Below are 18,287 nucleotides of genomic sequence, written 5' to 3' on the forward strand. Positions count from 1 at the left end.
TTGGAATTAGGGGTAATGATTGCATAATCCTGTGAATATATTAAAAACCACTGAATTTTCTACTTTAACATGCTGAATTCCATACATGGATTATATCTCAATTAAGAAAAGCTAATCACATCACATGCCTTTATGTGTACAAACTCAAGACAATAAAATTACTATCAAAATGAACACTAAACCACACTGCAATCACAAGTACTTCTGCTACATTTTTCTTTCCACTGTTTTCCTGTGCTATCCAAAATGCCCTTCAGTGAGTTGCTTCCTGCTAAAGAAAAGTCTCAATTTTATGGAAGGTGGACTTCTAAAAGGAGCTGATTGCCTTTCTTTACCTTTCTCCATATTCCGGCTCTGTCTCAGAATAAACTTTTTGTTGTTGAAAAACCAATTTTTAGTGGCTCAACATAGTATAGGTCAGTTGTCCATTTCTGCCTTGAGAAACTGCTGGAGACTAGGGTAAAGCTTTGAAATTATTTTAAATTTTACTTTCTAGGCGCAAGAAATTCTTGAAAGTGCCTTGCTGGTATAAACTCTCTTCCTCATCTAGGAGTTCCCAAAGAGCTGTTTTCAAAAGGAATTAGAGTACTTTGTGAATCAAAATCCCACACTGTCAGTAGCTGTGCAACCCTGGATATCCCAAGTAGAGCTTTGTAAGAGGATAGGGGACTGAAGTTTGAGGGCTGAGCAGTACCTCTCAGGCAACACATATTAAAAATTCTTGGGCTGATATGCTCAGGCTTCCTTGTGAAAAAACAGTGTACTCTGGGCAGGCCTTGAGCCAGTACGTGTATTTTACTCCCATCTTTTCACAGGACATTTAGAATTTGATCTTCAGTGTCTGACTATTTAACTCTCCATTTTGCATGCTGCTATAATTGGATACATGGAAAAATCTGGAGAGTTCATGCCTTAAGTACCTCATGTGTGATTTGTCCCCCCCATTCAGTGACCCTGAACTCTCACAAAGAGCTCATTTCTTAATAAAATAAAACTTGTTTTGTCCCATTTAGTCCCTAATCCATACATAACCTCATAAGGTGCTGATATTGAACAAATTTGTGCACAACTATTTACTACCATTATTTGGAATAATATTGCCAGATAACCGTAATTAGGACAAAAAAGGCAGTCAGTGCTTCCCTGAATCCCATTGGCCTGGCTCCTACTCCTAGTCCCTATCAACCCTTCTGTTGCATTTCCTGCTGAGCTGAACAAGAGACACACATGTCAGTTTCACAGCTTAAACAGAGCTAGAGTGAAAGGGAAACAGCTGAGCCAGCAGGAAGCATAAACTGAGGGGGAAGTGTCAATATAGCTCTTTTTTAATCCAATGTAGTAAATAAACACTTAGACTTTAATAAAGCCAGGTAGGTCTCTCCTTGAGACGCTAGCCTTCGCTTCAAGCTTGGCCCAAGGCCTGGTTGATTCTTTATTAGAACAGCATTTTAGGAATTTTGTAAAGTCAAATAAACATGGGAGAAAGAAAAAGCCACTCTTAGGCTTATTCTCAAAAGGAAGAGTAGGAAGCTTGATAACCATGAAAATACAAGGCAGATAGGAATCACAAAACTAGATTATCCAAAATGTAGCATTTTCCATCAAGATACAAATGTGTCATGAATTTGACTATGACCTAATCTCTCCTCTTTGGATTTTATGCAAATCCCGGTGTTTTGGCCCTCAAAGACCTGGATTGTCTTCTCTACCTTAATCTCCTCTCTTTCCTATTCTGCTAAAGAGTGAAATAGTTAAACTCTTGGATCTGACAAAGCAGAAAGAAAAGTACTGTAACTCTGAGCGCATGATGTGCCAGGAATTATGTTATACATTATGTTATTTAATCATCACAGCACTTCTGCTTATATATTCAGTTTTGAAGAAAAATTTTGAAGCTTACAAATTCTAATTTAGAATAAAATTAAAATAAATTCTGTCCTCCTTTGAATGGTCTACTCAGCTCTATAGGATCTGGCCCCTGCCTGCCTCAGCTCTATTGGATCCCGCCCCTGCCTACCTTGTAGCCCTATCTGTCTCATCTCCTACCCCCTTATCTTCACTTTTACATTTCAGTTAAACTGCTTTTTGAGTTCCTTGCGTGGGCCAACCTCAGTCTACCCCAGGGATTTTGCACTTGCACTTTGCCATTGAGAGAGCTTAGAATCCCCTTTCTTCAATCTGGTTTCTTCTTATCATCCACTTCTTAGCTCAAAGGTGTCACCTCCTAAGAATGATCTCTCTAAACAGTTGATTGAAAGTACCTACCTCTTCTCTCAGAGTAACTTCCTGTTGTGGCCATGGAATTGTATCACTCAGATAACCCTTTAGGGGAGTGCCTCCAAGTGCCCCACCTTGAGACCCACCGGAGTGTTCACAGGTATGTCTGAGGCTTTACTCTTTTTGAGGGTAAAGTCACTCCATGACTAAGCAAGGTCAGGGTACGAGACCCAGGCCATTTCTGCCCAAGGCAGGCCTCCTCCCGCGAGCAATATTTCCTAGGGGGTGGGAGAAGGTATCCCCACTGGCCTGCTCAAGATTTTCTCAGAGTTGCACCATAGTCTGAGGCTATTCCTACCCAGTCCTTCCTCTTTTCTTTGCTCCATCTCCAAGTGTCAGAGCTGCATCCCACTTGAAGGAGCATTTCCTGTTCCCCTCTCTCCTTTATTCTCCTCCTACACTTCCCCCCGCCCCATAAATCTCTTGCATATTTAATTCAGTCTTGGTGCCTTCTTCTCAAAAGACCCAAACTAGTGTGCTCTCTCGTAAAACACTTGGTTCCATTATCTTTGTAGCACTTACAACTACTTTTGATTGCATCCAGTTTAATTGATTAGCTTACCTATGTATTTAACATCTCTCTGTGACCACTGTCCCCATTCACAACCCGGTATAATATATTTTATGCACCACCTTATTCCCAGTGCTAAGAACACTGTCTGGCTCATGATGGGCCTGCAATGAATTTTGTTGAATGAATTACTGAATAGCTTAGAAGACTAGATTTATGCTCTAAATCCAGCTTCTCCCCTTTATTCACTTACTATGGGTATTTACTGTTCTAGCTATTGGAGATGAAACAGTAAACAAAAGAGGACAAAGTCTCTGCTTTTTTGAATTTATATTCAAGTGAGGGAAGACAGGCAATAAACAAATAATCACGAAAATAGGTGTGTCGTGTGCAAAGTGGTAGTGCATAGTAAGGGAAAAGGAGAGTGACAGGTGGGCAGTGAGGGATTCTATTTCCCTGATAAGGTGACATTTGAACAGAGATTTGAAGAAAGAAGGGAGTGAGACAAGCAGAAATCTAGCAGAAGTGTGTTCCATTCAGGGAGAACATTAAGTGCAAAGGCCTAATGATGAAGTGTGTTTGGCAAGTTCAAGGAATAGCCTAGAGGTAATGAGGCTGAACCACAGAAAGCAAGAAGGAATGTGGCAGGAAATAATATCAGGGTGAAAGAGCTGAACTTGATAAATCAGGTGAGTCCTATGTCATCATAAGAATTTTAGATGGGATTTTCCTCTAAGTAAGATGGAAAGTGAATGGATGGTTCTCAGTACAGGAGTGGCAATATCTGATTGACATTTTTAAAGGATGGTTCTGGTTGCCAGCTAAAGAATAGCAGGAGATAGTGGTGGACACAGAGGAAGTAGGAGAGGGCTATTGCAATACTCCATAGATAATTTGAACTAGGGTGTATCAGTTGACGTTGATATTTGGCCATGTCCTGGATTCACTTGGAAGCAGAGTGATATAGGATTTCCTGATAGGCTGGGTATGTTGTGGTTGGAGGAAAGGGAGGAATCAATGTTGACTTCTGATTTTTGGCATGAACAAATGGATGGTTGGAGTTGCTGACTACAGCCTTTTCCTCCAGTCAAGCCCAGTTGTACACATATAGGCAAAGACCTGATTTAACAAAATTTGAGGTTTTCTTCATTGAACACAATGTTCAAGGTGTTTTGAAGGTATGTGGCAAAAGACTGATGATCCTGGTGGAGGATGGAATATAAGTCGCGTAATGAGAGAACTTAGCACATGACGAGTCATGAGGGACAGGGGAAAGGTAAATAGTCTGTGGATGGGAGGCCTCTATGGCATTAAAGAATTGGTGGCACTAAGGTATCACAGGTAATGAGATGGAAAAATCAGAGGCTGAGGTCAACAAGTGGACCAGCTATGTTCTTTCCTTTGCACCATAACCGTTTCCTTTCCCACACCTGCATAACGCTTGAGAAGAGGAGTCATGGCCAAAATGAAACAATACATCTCAAACCTACTTCTCCATCCACCATCTCATGTGTCTACCATTCTTCATGATTAAGATTCTTAAAGGTTTCCTCACTAAGGTCTGCATTGTCAGCATTTATTTAACCCTTAATTTTACACACTATGGATTCCACTCATAACAGTACATCAGAGTGTTTTGTATCTTTGGCAACCAGCTTCTGTTGAAATGATAGACTCATAGGTCCTCAGGATTATTGGGACCTTGCAGATGATCTAATTCAACAAACTCACTTTTATAGATAGGGATACTGCAGTTTACAAAGCTTAAGGGACTGCCAAATGTGCGAAAACAGAGCTCTGAACTGCTCTAAAGTTATCTGATCACCTGCCTAGAGCTTCTTCTACCATACCACTATTGCCAATTCTTTTCTTTTTTTTTTTAATTTTTTTTTTTAACGTTTATTTATTTTTGAGACAGAGAGAGACAGAGAATGAATGGGGGAGGGTCAGAGAGAGAGGGAGACACAGAATTGAAACAGGCTCCGGGCTCTGAGCTGTCAGCACAGGGGCCCGATGCGGGGCTCGAACTCACGGACCGCGAGATCGTGACCTGAGCCGAAGTCGGCGCTCAACCGACTGAGCCACCCAGGCGCCCCGCCAATTCTTTTCTTTACACTCGTCCCTGGGGATTTTTTCTGATGTATTTGAAATCACATTTTACCCTTTTTCCTGAACCTCTCCCTCCTTCACTTATGTCCTATTACATTCCTCAATGTCCCTTGGCCTCATCAAAAATAACTTCAAGACTTACCTGCTTTAGCAGGAAATCAAGCCTCCTAAAAATGTTCCCCAAATATTTCGCTCTGCTCCTCCCCCACTCACACTGTCTCTCTCTCAAAAATAAATAAGCAGTAAAAAAATATTGGGGTCACCTGGGTGGCTCAGTTGGTTGGGTGTCTGACTTCGGTTCAGGTCATGATCTCACAGTTCATGGGTTCGAGCTCTGCATTGGGCTCTGTGCTGACAGCTCAGAGTCTGGAGCCTGCTTTGGATTCTGTGTCTCCCTCTAGCCCTGGTCCTCCCCCACTCATGCTCTGTCTCTCTCTCAAAAATAAATAGGGGCGCCTGGGTGGCTTGGTCGGTTGAGCGGCCGACTTCGGCTCAGGTCATGATCTCACAGTCTGTGAGTTCAAGCCCCGCGTCGGGCTCTGTGCTGACAGCTCAGAGCCTGGAGCCTGTTTCAGATTCTGTGTCTCCCTCTCTCTCTGCCCCTCCCCTGTTCATGCTCTGTCTCTCTCTGTCTCAAAAATAAATAAATGTTAAAAAAATTAAAATAAATAAATAAGTAAATAAACATAAAAAAAATTTAGAAATGGTTTTGGTTTGGGCCTTTATAACTCTGGCTAAAGAGGGCTACAGATGCCATGCTAGCCCTTCTGTTTTTCTAAATTTTTTTAGCCTCTCCCCAAACCAAACTCTTTCCTTCTCACATAGAAGGCAAAAATCTCAATGTAGGCAATGGAAAAGTGTCTATGTGTCATGTCTGTTCTCAGTGAGCCAAAGATACACACTGCCCTTCTGATCTCCTTCTCTCTCCCTTTGTGTGTGTGTGTGTGTGTGTGTGTGTACACATGTCAGGTTGTCCTGACTCTTCTTTGGTTCCTCCTTACCCCTACACTAATCCATCAATGTACCAAGCAAACACATCTCAGATACACTCCCTTTCCCTACTTTTACACATCTCCCATATAGCAGGATAAGTAGGGAAAAGGTTGGAGGCCAGAAGGAATTTCTGAATTTTAATCTCATTTCTGACACTAATCCCATCTGACTTCTGAATAATATAAAATCTCAAAGTTGGAAGGGATCCTAAGAGTTTATCTATTTCTAGATCTTTCCCAATATGCAGTCACCCAGTCTAGATGTTTCTATCTTCATCAAGAATGAATATGTTTCAGGGAACCTGGATGGCTCAGTCCATTCTCAGTCCAACTCTTGATTTGGCTCAGGTCAGGACCCCAGGATGGTAGCATTGAGCCCTGGGATGGGCTCTGTGCTGAGCATCAAACCATCAAACCTGCTTGGGATTCTCTCTCTCTCTCTCTCTCTCTCTCTCCCTCTCAAAAAAAGTGAATGAATGAATATGTTTCTAAGGTTGCCTATTCTCTTTGTGGGGGATTGTGCATCATTTTTCCTCACATCAAATTCTTCCAATACTTTCTTCCAATACTTCTAAATGTACCACCTTATAGCCAGACAGTTTTGAGTTATAACACAGTTTTGAGACACTTTAAGACCTAAATACTCTCAGCTGAATGTGTCCCAGTTGGTCTTAATAGGTCTCTTTTTAAATTTAATTCTAATATAGGTAACATACAATGTTATATTAGTTTCAGGTGTATAATTAACTCTCTTAACATATGATGCTTATTAGTACTCAGCAGTAAACAGAAATGTAGTCCTGATACATGCTACAACATGGACGAACCTTGAAAACCTTATGCTAAATGAAAAGAAGCCAGTTGCAAGAGACCATATACTATATAGCTTCTTTTATATAAAATGTCCAGAATGGGCAAATCTATAGAGAAAGAAAATATATTAGTGGTTGCCTAGGACTTGGGGTCAGGGATAGAAAAATTGGGGATAATGGCTATGGTTTATGGGATTTATTTGGGGGGTAATTAAAATATAATTGATTGCCATAATGGTTGTGCAACTCTGTTTATATGCTAAAAGCCCTTCGATTGTATACTTTAAATGGATAAATTATATGTACATGAATTATATCTCAATATAGTTGTTTAAAAATATGACGTCCAGAAGGGAAAACAGTATTCTGAAGTAGATTGCTTTAACCTATGTATTTCAATTTCATTCTATAAAATAGATGAGTTAATAATATCTGCTCCACCTCCTTGACAAGGTTATTGAATCACACTTTGCAACCTCATAATTATGTAAGTTATTAGTCTGAGTGACTCTCACCACTTCATATCTGGATTACTAACACTATCCACTTACTGGAAACTCGTGTGTTTTGTAGGGTAAGAGATTATTTTTCTTTTAAACACGTGTTACCCAACTCAGGAGAATGTAAGGAACATTTAGTACCCATTGCATAAAGTCTAACACTTCACCTTAATATTTAAAGGTTTCTTCCAACTTTGTCCCACACTTCCTATCATTCTTCACAGCCAAACTACATTTCAATTATAAAACAATTGGCCTTCTCCAACATGTATTTTACCTATTAACCCTTTTAGCTGGTTATTCATGGCAAACAAAATACATTGTTTTATAGATTGTCTTCCCTTCCCCCTTTCCTCCAAATTCATTTGTTGAAGCCCTGACTCCAATATGATGGTATTTGGAGATGGGCCTTTGGGAGGTGATTAGATTTGGAAGAGGTAATAAGGGTAAGACCTTATGGGATTAGTATCCTTATAAGAAGAGAAAGGAGAGACTACAGCTCTACATGGAGGGCACCCATGTGGAAGAAGGTGACCACCTGCAAGCCAGGAAGAGAGTCCTCTTGGGAGACCTAAATTGGCTGGTGCTTTGATCTTGGACTTCTCAGCCTCCATAATGGTGAGAAATAAAGTCCTGTTGTTTAAGCCACTCATTTGTCCTATTCTGTTATGGCAGCCTGAGGTGACCAATACTTACCCCTTGAACCCTTCACTAATTCCAGAAATGGTCTCCTTCAATTTTTTTTTTTTTTTTTTTTTTTTTTTGCAGCTTTGTTTTCTTGGACTTTCCCTCCTTACTGATCACTCTGAATCCTCTAGGAAGTTTAGCTTCATATAAAGCTAATTTTCAATTCTTATTCGCCTGTGTATTTTAACTCATCATCTACTTGACAAGATTGTCAAATGAGAGAAGGAATGTATATAATTCTGTTGCACCCTCTATTCTCTAAAATATGAGATTTATAGTCATTATCCCCACCATGGTTGCTTCCTCTTTTCCTGCAGTTGTTGGCCCTTCACTTGATATGGCCTGAAGCTTATAGAAAAGACCTAATAACCAATAATCCAAGATGGCTAATACACAAATACTATGTTGAAAGTTCATTCTGTCAAGTTTAGTTCCAGAGTTTCTGATGAACATCACCATTTAAAGTGCCAAGAAAGGGGCGCCTGGGTGGCTCAGTCGGTTAAGCGTCTGACTTCGGCTCAGGTCACGATCTCGCGGTCCGCGGGTTCGAGCCCCGCGTCAGGCTCTGGGCTGATGGCTCAGAGCCTGGAGCCTGCTTCCGATTCTGTGTTTCCCTCTCTCTCTGCCCCTCCCCCGTTCATGCTGTGTCTCTCTCTGTCTGAAAAATAAAAATAAATAAACGTTAAAAAAAAAAATAAAAAAAAAAATAAAGTTCCAAGAAAGGGGCACCTGGGTGGCTGAGTTAGTTAAGGGTCCAACTGTTGGTTCCATGCTCAGGCATGATCTCACAGTTCGTGGGTTCAAGCCCTGCTTCTGGCTCTGCGCTGACAGTGCAAAGACTGCTTGGGATTCTGTCTCCCTCCCTTTCTCTCAAAATAAATAAGACTTAAAAAGATAAATTACCGAGAAAAACAAAGGGCATACAAGGTGATTAAGTACAATTTAAAGCTTGCTCCCTTTTGTTATGTTGCGAAACATCATAGGAAAAGTTGAGGCAGTTCTTGAAATTGCATCTCTTGAGCAGAGCAAGTTTGACTATTGTAGAACAGGAGAGGATATGTCCAATAAGAAGGAGACTGATGATCTCTGCCAGCCAACAAGCCTGGCTTCAGTGACCCACTCTACAGCTGTTCTGCCTACAGCATCCGCTCAGCCTTACCTTCATGGAAAACTAAAGCCAGTTTGTTTGTTTATTTGTTTGTCTAGTTTATTTTTTACAAATACTTTTTAGAAAGGAAGACTTCCAGATGGAAAACAAAGAGCAATTTTCTAATTTTTACTACATCAAAGAAGATATTTTACTTTTTGCTACCAGCCCATCTTCTAATCAACCAACATTTCCGGCGATGTCTGTAAGGGAAAAGTGTAGTGTAACTGACATAAGCCCAGACCTTAAACCTGTGCTCACTCACTCCTGGACGAAATAAATCCCCCGGAGAACCCGAGAGTAGTTAGCACTAGAAGCATGGAGTCATAATATGGATCAATTTCAACTCATTTTGGGGGCAAGTAAGGCCTTTAAAAAAGGAATGATATGCTTAGTGGCTTAATACTTACTAAATTGGTCAAAATTTGGCGTGGAAGCTTACATGCTGCCCCAGAGGAGGTAAGTTATGGTGCAGAGCAGATGTATCTGTGTAGGTGTGTTTTATTGCTCTTGTCATTTTAAAATATACTCTGAATATTGTCTCACATTTCCTCAATCCATTAAAATGTTCCGTGAAAAGAAACGAAAGAATGGATGGGAGGGAAGAGAAGGAAGGAAAGAAAAACCGGAAGGAAGAAAGTTAATCTCTTCACCCCCTCCCAGTCTTGTTCCCCCACTGTCTCCATCTCTGCTTTCGCTGTGGCTCCGTTCCCTTCCCAGCTCCCTCTATTTCCCACAACCCTGAAGGCCAGCCGACAGGGGTTTACATTTTGAACACCCGTGCGTGGCTGCCGGAGCTGGGCATGCTCAAACGCCCAGGACTGGCTTTTTTCAGCTTCCAACTTTGGCAGCTCTCCCACCCGCACCCCGAAGGGGCAGGTCCGCACAGATCCCTTGGTGTGAGTAAGCGGGAAGAAATTATCCCACTCTCGCGGAGGAAGCGAGGTAGGGGAGCCAGCTGGGCAGCTCAACGTTCCGGGGGCGCTTCCAAGGGCCGCGCGCGAGGGCGCCGGGCCCTGGGGGCTGCGCAGAGCCGGGGTCCGCGGATGCGCGGGCGCGCGCGCCCGTCCGAGGGGGCGCTGTCCGAGGGCACGTGCGCGGGAGCGCGCCCGGGGAGTGGTCGCGGAGTGGCTGGCTGGCTGGCTGGCTGGCTGGCGGGCGGGGCTGGTAGGGGCGGGGCCGCGGCGGCGCGCGGACGCCGAGCTCCGCCGGGCTTCTTGAGGCTGCGGCGCGGCCACCAGCTGGAGGGCGGCGGACGTTGTACCCAGAGCCTGAAAACCTGGGACTTGGGGGGCGCTGAGGGACGCAGGAGTGGAACCTGGCCGCGAGGAAGATCCGCGCGGTGCAGCTCGCTGCTTAGCAGACGGCGCTTTCCTCGCTCCATTTAGGAAGCGGGTGGGGGTGGTTCGTGGCCAGCGTCGGGAGGTATTCGAACGCCCGCGTCCGGAAAGAAAGAATTCACCTGTGTTTGAAGGCAGCGCGCCGGACGTGGAGGGAGCAGCGGCGAGCTCTCGCTTCTGGCACAATGGGCTGTACGCTGAGCGCCGAGGACAAGGCGGCGGTGGAGCGGAGTAAGATGATCGACCGGAACCTCCGCGAGGATGGCGAGAAGGCGGCGCGCGAGGTCAAGCTGCTGCTGCTCGGTGAGGGCGGCCGGGCGCGTCCCGGGGGGCCCTAGGGTCGGGCGGGTTGCTGGGCGCGGCGCCCCGCGGTGGCCGCTGCGGGCCCCTTGCGTTTGGAAACCCAGAGGGGACGTGTCTGAGCGGCCAAGAACGCGACTTGGAGCGGTGGGGATGGTTTCCGGGCGAGAGCGGGGCTGGTGCGGTGCAGAGCCGAGGCGGGTGCTCCTTTCCCTGGTCTCCTGCTTCCCTCCTCCCTTCTCCCTCTTCCCTGTCCAGTGAGAACCCGCCGGCCCTGGGCTGGCGCTTTACCTCACTCACAGGCGTTGGTGTGGACCCCGCGAGGAGCCGAGGAACGGGTCGCGAGTAAATGCTGTTTCTTTGAAGTTAGCTCAGCCTTCTGAAGATGAAGGGGTATTCGCGGCGCACACACACACACACACCGCCACCTCCACCCCTCCCCCCCCCGCCGAAAACCCTTCCTATGGGATGTCGTATCGCGGTTGTGGTTTTCCCGTGTCAAGCGTGTCACGTTTTGTGATATTAGTGCATCTTTTGTGGGGTTCCGTGGGATTGAAATGTGTCTTTCCTGTTAACTTCCTGTGGCGACACAGTAAGTGTTAAAGGAGCGCAGATTATATTTACCTTGCCTAAGGAAGTAGGCTATGTTGGATGCTTGATTTTTTTTTATTACTGTGGAGACATGGAAACCATCAAAGTTGGGTAACGTTTGCTCTGGTAGTAGGTAAGACAGATACTCGAGCGGAGAAAACCTATGTGAAAGGTGCGAGAGGGTCACGCGGAAAACAGTTCTCTCCCAGCTGCCACGGTTTCTGATGAATGAGCTTTGCCAGGTACACGCCAGGCTTTTATTTGTTCTTAGTATTGTTCTCATGGTGAAACGCTTTGTGGAAGTCTTTTCCAGGTTTTTGAAAGGAGAGACCAAAAAAGGAGTAAGCCAGGGTTTTGACTGAAGGATACCTTATGAAAATACTAACAGCATAAGACTTGTACATCTATGAGTTAAGATTTTCTTTTGTTTGCTGCCCCCCCCCCCCCCCCCCCCCGCGTCCACCACACATACACACACTATAGCTATTTATTAGGTAGGTGAAAGATTTCTTAGAATCTTCATCTGCAATTCCAACGATTGCTTTTGTTTTATAACAGTTATAATAAAAGAGAAATATTGCACAGACCTGTTTTCAGTAAGCTTCTGTTTCATTGGTTTAATGACTGCAGGAAAAATGGTGGGTTTTTTTTCTCCATTACTAGTAGGCTTAGAAGCAGCAAACTTGGCATGACTAAAAGTAATAATGATCTGAGTCATTTTGCTAACAAACTGTGAAATAACTTTGCATTTTAAAGACCTGGGTGGCTTTCTTCACCCTTGCCACCAACACAAATCTTTCTCAGTTAATACTCTCCCTAAGTTTTTACGTTAATAAGAAATAATGTATTTTGCCTAGGTCAGTGTATTTTTAGCGTATTGAGCATAGAAGAGATGCACCTTGATGTGGAAACATGTAGATACTCCTCTTAGGAAGTGGATGTGTTTGAGACAAACATGAAACAAAAGGAAGATTACAAAGTTCTTGGAGTTTCTGTACTCCTGCTCTGATGTATTCTTTTAGTGTAATTTCGGTGTGACTCTAGTTTGAGCCAGCCATCCACCATGTTTAAAGCAGCTGAAAAAAATGAGTCCTCTGGTGGTGTTTTAGGCTTTAATTAGATGTCTATTAGAGAGCGATGGACTAGGATAAAAGGTCAGAGGAGTTGGTTTTTGCTTATTTTGAGAAGACATCAGTGTTTCTTAACTTTAGCACCATTGGCATTTGAGGCAGGATAATTCTTTGTTGTGCAGGCTGTCTTCTTCATCGTAGGATGTTTAGCATTGTAGGGTGTTCTTTGGCCTTTACCCATTAGATGCCAGTAACAGCTCCCTCAGCCTTTGATCCTTGAAAAATGTCTCCAGATAGTCCCCAAAGTCCCCAACCTCCAATGAGAGCCTAGATTAACAGAGTTGAATGTATAATATAAAAGTCAAAGTTGTATCTCTACAACCAGCTATAGTGAGAGTTATGAGAAAAGTGTAGCAGAGTCATGATTTTTGGAAGAAACTGAGATTTTTGTTTTTCTATACCAGTAACATTAGAAAGATTTCAAAATGATTTTTTAAAAATCTTTAGGTAACTGAGTTCCTTCAGCTGTCTTTTCTAGCTTTGGTGTTTTGCTTTTCCCTACATCTCTCTCTGTAGAAATCCTTTAGCACCCCTGCCTTATTGGCCCAGCTGTCCCTCCCCTTCCTCCTTAGGTCTTACTCCTACTCTACCCTTTTGCCGCAGGGTCCCGGCACTCTAGTTCCTATAAACAAAATGCTGGCTTATTTCATAAATGTTATTCTTGGAATGTTTCAAAACATTTTTCTTTCCCAATTTGCCTTTAGCAGTGAAGTTCTGACCTTTGGTTCGTTTTTGAATGTTTAAAGTCATATGTGTAAACAGCTCGATGAAATAATTCCATATAAAACAACTGAATCAACTAGAAATAGAAAATGATTTCTAGGTAATCTGTAACCACTGTCACTCCATTTATAAAAGGTCATCTTCTTCAATTATTTTGTTTTTTTTCATCAAATGAATTTTTTCCATTTAAGACAAAAGCCTCCAAAGATAAATAGTTCATTATATTGCATTTTTTCTTAAGGCATTTATGCATTGTCTTTTAGACATCTGGGTTGAGAGATTCAGGTATGAGATGAACATCATTAGTAAAAAAAATTTGGTACTGTTACAATTAAAACAATTTTTTTTTTTTTAATCAGACATATTTCACTGTCCTTAGTAGGAGCAGTGATCAGGCTTTAAAAAGAGAGGACCTAATCTAATCATTGACCTAAAGAAAATTAGGACAGGGTTTGGGTGATTCAGGTCTTTAGGTTAGTTTTCAGGCATTGGTATTAGAATAATAATACTAAATAGTGGAACTTGTTTTTATAATCAAAGTTTTCTTTCCATCATAGATGGCTCATTGTCTCAGGGGAAACATTTTTTTGTTGTCAAACCTTTGAGGAGGTTGCAATTTATCATTTTTTAAATGGCAGCATGATTAGGCTTTGCTGTTTTTTCAGTGAGACTATATTGTACATATGAGCATTTACTGAATATTATTTTATTATAATTTTCAAAGATGTAAAGGGTTAGATTATATGAAAGTAAAATTTTCATTTACATAAGTTAGTCTAAAGGTGAGTTTTAATTCTTTACTCTGCCTCATTATCCTCTCCACTCATCCTCACAGACAAAAATCCACACCCTCTTTCTTTCGCTTGTTTTAAATATTATAGGTTGAGTGAAAATGAGGCGAGGGAATAAGATCTCTACTACTTAGTGAGTTTTTTCCATTGCTACCAGCAAGCAGCTATTTGAGAAGCTACATCATTAATCTTTTTTGTTCCCTGTGAACTTGCTGTGTGACTTCCTTAGTTGAGAAATTCTGGCGTTGCAGGATTTTGGATTTTGCATTGCTTTCACTATTTCTTTAGCATTGGCTCAGGATCCTAAGTGTCAGAAAACCCATTTCCTTGAATAAATGGACCTGATATTTCAACATGGGTTATGTGCTTCTCTCTCCCTCAGCTGCCTTAAGAACAGTTACTTTGATAGACACTGCAGATGACATTAACGAGTGTTTTGAAAAGACTGATTTTTCTGTATCTTACGTTTTTCATTCTTAAAATTTATAGTTCAAGTTCTCTGATGCCTCTGGCAGCTTAATTCCAGAAGGCTTCTGATCTTTTGTTTCTAGGCTGCTCTTCTATCATGCAAATTACTGGCTCTGAAACTTTGTTGATTTCTCCATTGCCTGCGCAATAAAAACTTTCTTCTGGACCTTGCTTCCCTCTATCCTTGTGCTCTTTTCCTCAGGGCACCCTCCTCCTCCAGACAGAACAGTGGGCATATGGCGAAGCATATTGCACTCTGGTTTCTAGTGTTGTTTAGGCTTGTGCCCTGTTTTGCTACTAGTGTGAGCACTTCAGGGGCAGAATCATTGTAAGTTGTACTTGTATCCATCCCTAACAACCTTTAACTTTTTCATGTGCTTAATTAGTTCCTAATTATGTTAATATCTTGTGTAGAATTAGGACTTCCCTAGAATACAAGCCACATACTTTGCCATTCTCAGTGTTAATGGGAATAAATGACTACCTAGCCAAACAGAGTCAACAAAAAAGGAATAATAACAGTATATGATGACCAAAATAAGCACATGGTATCTAAAAGCAGATTGTTTGGTTTAAGAATACTTTTCCATTTTTGTGAGAACTTTTCACAGTCCTTATATTATTTGGTAAAATAGAGAAAATGACAGCAAATATTCATTGGAGGAAGGTCTGCTATGTTGCAGTTGTAGTGTTCTTAATTTTTTTTTCTTTTTTCAAGATCTCATTTTCTAATCTTTATTACTGGCCTATTTTAACCATAAATAAAGACCATGAGTCTTGTTAGATTTGTCAATGATAGGAAATACAATGCCTGTGTTAGAGAATTTAATAGAAGATATTAGGAAATATAATGCCTATCTTACAGAGTTTAGTGGGAGATGCTATTGAAACCTGAGAAAGATTCCTATAATTTTTTAAACAAAAAGTGAACATCCAACCATAATCTTAATGTTTTTGTTATGCATGTGTTGGCCTTGGAAAGTTCAAGCTACCACACATTCACATGGGAGGACCTGAATGTATTTGTTGCACTTCTAGGTCACATATTTCTTGGTCACATGTTTTGGCATGCAGTTACCCAATGTGTGACTTCCCGTAGTGTGACATTGGTGAAGCTCAGATCCCAGATGGCATTTGAGCTGTATGAACTAAGGTCAACAGCACCTAATCTTGTAGTGCTGAGGCTGCCTCTGTCATGACTTGTTAAATACTAATTAAAAGCGTTAGCAGAAATAGCGCAAAATAATTTTAAAGTGAACGTTCATTGCCATAAACTTAGTGGTTTAAAACAATGTAAAATTATTAACTTTACATTCCTGGGGGTCAGAAATTCAGAATGGGTTTCACCAGGCTAGAATCAGGAGGTCAGCAGGGCTAATTTTCCTTTAGAGTTTCCAGTGGAGAATCCATTTATTTGTCTTTTCCAGCTTCCATCTAGAGGCTACCTGCTTTCATTGGCTCATGGGACCTTTTTTCATCTTCACAACCCCAGTGGCTGGTAGTCTTTCCATGTAGCATTGCTCTCGGAAGCCTCCTTTCACTTAAAGGACCCTGTGATTACATTGGCCCCACCTGGATAATTCAGGGAACAGCCTCATCTCAAGATCCTTGTCTTAACCACATCTACACAGTTTCTCTTGCCATGTAGGATGGCGTGTTCACAGGTGCCAGGGATTGGGACGTGGGCATCTTTGGGAGCTATTATTCCACCTCCCATAGTCTTCCCTTTGGCTGCTGAAGATGCACGTGCATCTTACCTGCAAAATGCATTTACCAAATTCCACCATCTGCCAAAGTCTCAACCCATTGCCCTATCAACACAATGTCCAAAATCTCACCCACATCTCATAATCTAACTCAGGTATGGGTGAGATTCTCTGTGTAAGTCATCCTGGGACAAAATTCCTCTCTACCTGTGATCCTGTACAACTTGGAAACATGTCATGTGCTCCTCTAATACGGCAGTGGAGCAAGCACAGGGTATCAGTTATAGACAAACCTGTTCGAAAAGAAAGTGGAATGAAAAAAGGAGTCATCGGTCCCTTGAGCTTCTCAAACTACATTAGGTTTCAGAGCCTGGGAGTAATCCTCTGTGATCCTGTTCCACCTTCTGGGAGCCGGACTCCGCCCTTCCTTTTTAATGAAAGGTAACACAGGTCTGCCGCTGAGTCATTTTATCAGCCCGTTTCTTGCCTGTGGAATTATTGTGACCTGACAGCATTCTTCCATTTCGGACTCCCTTAATTTATCTTTCTTCTTTCCCATTTTACTGTAACCACAAGAAAGAAAACAGCTTGCACCTTGAACAAAACCAGTTTACTTAGAAATCTCCTTATCTAAATATTCAAGTTTATGGCTTGTAAGTTCTGTTTTCCACATAACCACAGGACATAATTCGCTTAAGCTTTCTGCTGTGAGGTGACAGGGATCCCCTTTCTGCTCGTTTATAATAACATGTTCCTCCTTTCCATCCAAGTCCTCGCCAGCAGCACATTTAATGTCCATATGTCTATTAGCAGACTGTTCATGACAGTGAAAATATTTTCTGAGATCACGTATGTTTCCTCCAACATATACTCACGTAGGTGTTAAATTTTGTATTTCTACTGTGTCAGGCAATTTAGGCTTTTTCTGTCTTATTCCTCAGAATTTTAGCCTCTGCCCATTGCCTGATTCCAAAGCCATTTCTACAGTTTTAGTATTTTTTTGCAGCAGCACCCCACTTCTAGATATCCTTAACATCTCATGTATAACTTTAGGGCATACAGAATGATTGTAATTTTATTTTCTCAGTCCTTTGCAATTTATGTGACTATTATCATAACAGCAAAATCACCAGTTTCTAGTGCTCCATATGAACCCATGGTTAGTATTTCACTGCAGTAAGTTAAAGAATAAGACTTTTTTTTTTTTTTTTTTTGGTATGCCTCCTCATCAGTGAAGTTTTTCTTGACCATCTAGTCTAAATTTATCTTCCTTTTCCTCCCTGCCTAATTACACCATTTTGAAATCATCTTGTGCATTTACTTTTTTTTATTGTCTGTTGTGCCTCTCTGTGGGATTGGTTTCCTCTGAGCATGAATCCCGTCTGACTTGTTTATCAGCTAATAGCGCAGAGTAGTCCTTCCATAAATGTTGATTAAATGAATGACTGGTTACATTATTGAACATTAATTTTGACTAGTAATCTTTTAAAGTGAAAAAGTTGATATATTTTCTTGTGCATTGGGCAATTTTTTTTAAGTTTTTTTTTTTTTTTTTTTTTTTATTTTTGAGAGAGAGAGTACAAGTGGGGGAAGGGCAGAGAGTGAGGGAGAGAAAGAATCTGAAGCAGGGTCTAGGCTCCTAGCTGTCAGCACAGAGCCTGATGTGGGGCTCGAACTCACAGACTGCGAGATTATGACCTGAGCTGAAGTCAGACGCTTAACCAGCTGAACCACCTAGGTGCCCCTGCATTGGGCAATTTTGGTGAGTTTGGGCCCAATGTATGCTCTTTTATTTTTTTAATATCTTGCTGGTTAGAGTAACTAAAACCTACTGTATTATTACTCACTTCTAAAACCTGGAATTAATTTGAGGTACCTAATTCTTGTTGCAGGATCAGGAAAATATTATAACTCTTGGTAAATTAGGTGTAGAGTGAAATGTGATTTTTATATTTGTGTATTTTGGACAGTATTTTCAGCAGGATTGTTGCATTGCTGTTTCACATGTTATTCAAATACTTTCTTAAAATGCATGCAGTCATTCAACAAGGCATCAAATGTGTTCTCTGAGTCCTATCTACCACTGCAGGACAATGTGATTGTAACTTTGGCTTTCTGGAGCCAGCAGGTGCTCAGAAATGGACCACAGTCTGTTCTTTATGTCTGGCCTGTCCTCATGTGGCAAGAATCATCATTGGTGACA

At 41.8% G+C, this 18,287-nt stretch overlaps 2 protein-coding genes and 1 non-coding gene across 3 annotated transcripts in view; 2 read left to right on the forward strand and 1 right to left on the reverse strand.

The window, feature by feature from the left end:
- Nucleotides 1-8,368: 8,368 nt before the first annotated feature.
- On the forward strand, nt 8,369-8,453 carry TRNAR-UCG. The gene has a single exon. It is a non-coding gene; the product is annotated as a tRNA-Arg (tRNA).
- Nucleotides 8,454-9,197: 744 nt separating this feature from the next.
- Nucleotides 9,198-10,419, reverse strand: LOC122213156 (uncharacterized protein DKFZp434B061-like). The gene is made up of 3 exons (XM_042927333.1): nt 10,354-10,419; nt 9,446-10,306; nt 9,198-9,238 (listed from the first exon to the last, which is right to left on the reverse strand). The coding sequence occupies exons 1-2, from the start codon at nt 10,417-10,419 to the stop codon at nt 9,596-9,598; spliced, it is 777 nt and encodes a 258-aa protein (XP_042783267.1). The 3' UTR covers nt 9,198-9,238; nt 9,446-9,595.
- GNAI1 (G protein subunit alpha i1) overlaps nt 10,231-18,287 on the forward strand; it is an 85,122-nt gene continuing 77,065 nt past the window's right edge. Inside the window, exon 1 of the mRNA XM_042916469.1 lies at nt 10,231-10,678. Coding sequence (XP_042772403.1) covers nt 10,561-10,678 — 118 coding nt within the window. The 5' untranslated portion in view covers nt 10,231-10,560. The remainder of the gene's footprint in view (nt 10,679-18,287) is intronic.

The sequence above is a fragment of the Panthera leo genome, chromosome A2 (genome assembly GCF_018350215.1).
Source record: "Panthera leo isolate Ple1 chromosome A2, P.leo_Ple1_pat1.1, whole genome shotgun sequence".
Classification (NCBI taxonomy): Eukaryota; Metazoa; Chordata; class Mammalia; order Carnivora; family Felidae; genus Panthera; species Panthera leo.